Source organism: Saccostrea echinata, unplaced genomic scaffold (assembly GCF_033153115.1).
Source record: "Saccostrea echinata isolate AGI-Se365-2 ecotype Australia unplaced genomic scaffold, CSIRO_AGI_Sech_v1 ptg000006l, whole genome shotgun sequence".
In the NCBI taxonomy this organism is placed as follows: domain Eukaryota; kingdom Metazoa; phylum Mollusca; class Bivalvia; order Ostreida; family Ostreidae; genus Saccostrea; species Saccostrea echinata.
Window position 1 is genome coordinate 3,661,281 of NW_026889755.1, and position 5,522 is coordinate 3,666,802.

Sequence of the window (5,522 nt, forward strand, 5' to 3'; positions counted from 1 at the left end):
TTATTTTAAACAAATTATTCATAAAATGCATCAAAATTAGCCATGACGAATACTAAAGTACATGTATGTGTTTTTAAAAGAAGAGCTCGAGGATATTGAAGAAAATCCGTATCTTTGTACTTTAACAATACGTTAATATTACGTTGTATACATGTATTTAATTATTTTTGTGTACTTTTAACATAGCAATATAACAACACATTTCATAAAACTAATCGATCATTCTATATTTTGTCTAAAAATAAACAATTCCTATATATCATTGTTAAAAGTTTGATAGCTTTATTACATTCAAAGAAAAGTAGACATAAAACATGAAAATTTCTTATGTGTTTTAAAGTCTTCTCTGTTTCATTTAATTCTTTCTTATATCAAGATATAAGTTTCTCTTACTGATTACTATAATTTTGCGGTTTTTATAGGATGATGATTAGCAAAACAGAAATCATTTCGTTTTGTTTAATTTTGTGTGATGGGTGAAAAATGAGATTAACATTCTATTAAAGAGTAACAAAAATGGCCGAGCTATATATTTATGTTTATAAGAATATACTGAATTTCCAACGAAACATCTTAAATTTTTGTGCATATGTACTAAATCCTGACATTAAAGTACATATCGATATTTATACGTAACAAGAACATCAAAAGTGCATGTGATAACAGGAGTTTAGAAACGGGTCACTATTATTCGGGGAAATTCATTGTACTTTTATGAAAGGTATATTTTTTAATTAAAGATTCTAATATTTCGAAAGTCCAATTTAATAGCATCCCCGCAATATATAAAGGTAATGTAGACTCGGTGAAATACACCACAGATACACAAAGTACGGTAAGTATGTTATTTTATTTTGTTGAGCATAATAATGATAAATATCAGAGATTTACTATGATAAATATCCTTAAGATTTTCGGCATTTTTTTTAAAAATCTATGATTAAATATATGTGACCAGATTTCACTTCATTTTCAATTTTTATCTGTTAGGGAAATTTTCACTTCATATTCATTTTATCTGCGGTATTTTGAGTTATCAAAAAAAAAAAAATTCCTAGTGTAAAAAAAAATCGTCAAGTTTGCAAATTTAATTACATATTTTTTTTTTAATTAAAAAAAATTGCTTATTATATATATTAATTTTTTCATTTAAAAAAAACGGTCACTAGACTTGTAAAATAATGAAAGTAAATTTTATTTTAAAAATGATATTCATCATATCTAAATGCTAAATGCTAATTTAAATGTAAACATTGAGCCATCCTTAACAATTACCAGTAAATAGTTATTCTACTAGTAGGCGGCTGAAAACTCGTTGTTCCTTTTGCTATTTCAAACCACTTTCCCCGACAAATGTCAAGAATTTGTTTGTGTGTGTGTGTAAATTTTAAACTCTCAATAGCTTTCCAAAGCTTTTTCCTAATCTTAAGTTCGAAAGTTACTTGGGCATTAAACCACTGAGAATATAAAGGCACAAATAAGCCTCTTTTATATTACATCCCTTCTGTGCTGCTCAGTTTCAATTTTTAACGCTATATACCTCTGTTATTCATCATATCAGTAAATGTATACGCTACTGGGAAAAATGACCTTTACCGACACTGTATGATTATACATCTTCGTAACTTTGTATCCAGACTTTTACTTATCTTCAGTTCAAAAGAGTGAAAAACAATGGATTCAGTGAAATTCTATAGTAGTGTTCACATGCAATTTTATAGCAGTAGACAATAAAAAAAAAATAAATGTTATTAGATAAAATTAAATATTTAACAATTAGCTAAAAACAAATTCTTATGTACCACCAGATTATTCATGAATGTTTCAGGAAACATTCATTTATAAAAAAAAAATGCATAACGAAAAGGTGAGATTAATTAACTTTTAATAAACTATTATAATTAATTACACATAATAATTAGTTGTTTAATTAATGAAGATAAATAATTTGAAAAATAGAAGGAGTGGACTCATGATATTCTTCATTAACACAATTAAATATAAAATTACATCCAAAAATTAGGAGCTGGTGCTTTAATTATTAATTCTAAAAAGTCTGAGTCAAGGGAAAATACAATGAAGAAAAATAAGTAAAATTTATTATTCAGATGCAACCATCTTGTAACTATGAAATTCATTTTTTTAAAGAAAAACAAACGAATAGCAGAGACATCTGTGAAAACTCCCATAATATAACCCTTGATAATCTTTATTGGAAAGACTGCAGTTTTTCGACGATCATCTTTCATTGAAATACTTTTGATGAATTCTGTCCAGTAATTGTGCAAAAGGCAGTAAGTTAGCGAATGCCTGGACTTCATATAGAAATAAAGTTTTTTGACCTTAATTCAAATTATACAACCAGTAAAAGACATAAAATAATATTTAAAATTGCGTGCATCACTGTTTCTGAATTCTTTCATTGAGACAACACAATCATCTACAAACATTTTTGTACCTATTACTTATTCTAATACATAAACTCAATAATAAGCATGTGAACGTCTGTTGGTGTGCGAGAAACAAGATTTGTTTACCAAAGAAGTCTTGTTTAGAAACAGCGTCATCATCAGTTCACAATGACCAGCCTTTATTGCAGACCACCAGCGAATAAATGGCAGCTTACAATTGAACTCCACTTCGGCTTTCAAACTTAAATTAGTGTCATTTTCTGAGGAAGATCACGATCATTAGAAATTCCTGTTCACATGCATAAAAACTGTTTGTATGGGGGTTTTTTAATGTTCCTTCCGAGAATTTTTCACTCATTAGCCGTACGGAGATTCCACCACTTGCAAACTAGCTCTTAGAAACTGCATGTTTTAGACGTATACTCTGCACTCAGGACAGAATCTTTTTGATCCAGCACCTACAGCGGCACAAGACCTCGGTTTTTACGGTCGCATCCGAAGGACCGGTCTCCACGTCAAGCAGTGGGATTCGAACCCGCGACGTAAGGATCAGCTCCTTACTCCGTAATTTAGAGCAAACGCTCTTTAGGTTTAGTGTTAAAGTGTTAGTCACGCAGGCGACTTAAATGTTTGAAAAAATGTTATAAGATACCGAAAATAGAAGCTTATTTTTTTTTTAATAATGGATAAAGCCAAGTGAGGGAGATACTTATGCCTCTTCGGCCATACAACTCATATGATCTCATATTTAAATCTCTGTTTCACTTTTACAAAAGAAATTATTTTAGAAAGTGGGACTAAGATCCAAAAAGTAAGTTCAGATACATGTTAGTTTGATCATCCTTGGACCAGGTTATAACATGTAACCAAAAAGCAGATGAAAAAAGTCCCACCGACTTATCCTCAATATGACTTATGATACAGAAAGCAGTTAAGCCACTTCTTTAACATAAGGCTACGTTTTTCAATGCTTTTTAAATTTTTGGTAAAATTATTGAGATTACGTTTATTCTCTTTGATAGTAAATGTTAATGTATATATTAGCTTGTTGTAAGATTTCTAGATTTTATTACGCTTTTTTCACCTCTTTTTTTTTCTAGAAAAGCTGTTCGTGAATAAGATTACGGAACCTTTGCATTAAAAATGAAAATCTTCTACGCATTCGTTCTGCTTTTTGCAATATTTAAGCTCATTGACGCTTATGAGGAGTATCGCAGAGTTTGTCTGAACAACGAAGTTGATGTCGGAATTCGAAAGACACCATGGGAAAATTTTGCTACACATACTTGTATCTCTGGACCTCTAACTCGGACATGTGTAATCGTCGGTGAGCAAAAGGAAGAGAAGTACAAAAGTCATAAAGAAAAATGTAGTATCATTTGAAAATTTCATTTTATCATTCCTGTTTTCACTCCTGTAATATTTTTCTTTAACGCTAATTTAGCGATATTACTAGTATTAAAAAATGTATGCAATTTGAGCATACCAAATTTTGACAGAAGTGGTCTTTAAACGTGATTTTGTAGAGATATAAGTTCGTTTTTCATAATATTTTAAAGTCTCCTTTGTCTAATTTGCATTTTAATTATCAATGAAATTTAAATCTATATAAAACTTATAAGTTACCCAAGATTCTACGTTTAAGGCATATTACCTCTTATATTATTCAAATTGCTTGGCATATAATATTCCACCTACATAAGCGTGTTTCTATAGATGCCAGAAATGGGTTTACCTGTACAGGCGAACGTCATTTACAGGGAGGCCTGCCGTATCAAAAAAGTTTATGTTGCGACCGGAAATGTAAGTTTTTTAAAGAGTTGCAGAGTAAAAAGTTTTAAATCTCATGAATATTATAATTAGGAGATGAATAATACTTAAAATTAATGTTCTTCGGCAAATAAGTACTGTAAAATAATTAATGTCACGTTCTGGAACAACTACACAGGATAAAAGTTAAAAAGGCAACTATTGCATATTTAATTTATTAATAATTATGAAGACTTCATGTAGGTACATATATAATTATGATATTTTCCTACATTTTAGTTCATCGACTCGTGCTATGTAGGATTTCGCAGCTATTTTCTTTTCGTGATGGTTTCAATATACAGCTTGGTACAAAAGTGATAAAAAGTGTCATACCGTAAGTTTTCTTTTATCATAGAATGAAATTACAGAATACGTTTGTTACATTTTTCTATTTATCTATATTACTTTGAAAGTACTTGAATTCAAAATTTGTTTCTATATCTTTTTTTAAATTCCCCTCTAAGTGAGAAGGGCCTTTGACATTAAACTAGATTTTTTTGCTTCATTTATTACGATATAAAAAAAATGAAATTTAGTGAACTTTAAAAATTTAGAAAGTGATACTATATGTACCATAGTTTGTTTAAAAAAAAAACATTATAATCTATAACTTTTACCATTATCCCACTTATGGTAGCCATTACTCCTCAAATGTTTTATTATTATTTTTTCAGAAACCCAATTCCAAGTGACCAAACAGCATTTCGAGTTGAAATCTGCAACCTTCTCCAAACTAGATATGGAGCCTACTAATGTGAAATTTTCTATAGATGAAAGTACCTGTATGATATACATGTACCCTTATTTTTCATTGGACAGAAATTATTTTTATCATATACATGTATATTTCTTTAAAAATGTAATTTCATCTTAAAATAAAAAATAATAAAGAAATATTGTCATATATTTTTCTCTAAAAATTGCATTTTGGTCAATTCCTTATTAATACCTTTCTATTATCCTCACTATAAGCTTCTAATGTACCTTTCGGAAAGAAATAAAATTGACAGCAATGAAAAAAAAACCCTTTGTTTTGTTCTTCGTTTTCAAAGATAAATAGTTACATTTTTTTAATGGAAAAATAGGGCGTTCTTTATTCCATCGTCGTTGACTCTCCCTATGCTCTCCCGAAAAATACGATTTAAAATTAAAGCGTGTAATTGTGAAATTTACTGTAGATTCCTAAATATACGCGAGGAATTAATTATCGCGTAATAACGCGAGAAGCATCTCTTGCGAAATAAAATTTCTCGTTTTTATTTTTATTGTGCTGAAATCCATGTAAAATCAGTTGATCAA

At 29.2% G+C, this 5,522-nt stretch overlaps 1 protein-coding gene across 1 annotated transcript; it reads left to right on the plus strand.

The window, feature by feature from the left end:
• Nucleotides 1-3,534: 3,534 nt before the first annotated feature.
• Nucleotides 3,535-5,056, plus strand: LOC133180445 (uncharacterized). Its single transcript, XM_061314972.1, has 4 exons — nt 3,535-3,738; nt 4,128-4,214; nt 4,461-4,557; nt 4,898-5,056. The coding sequence occupies exons 1-4, from the start codon at nt 3,555-3,557 to the stop codon at nt 4,974-4,976; spliced, it is 447 nt and encodes a 148-aa protein (XP_061170956.1). The 5' UTR covers nt 3,535-3,554; the 3' UTR covers nt 4,977-5,056.
• Nucleotides 5,057-5,522: the final 466 nt, after the last annotated feature.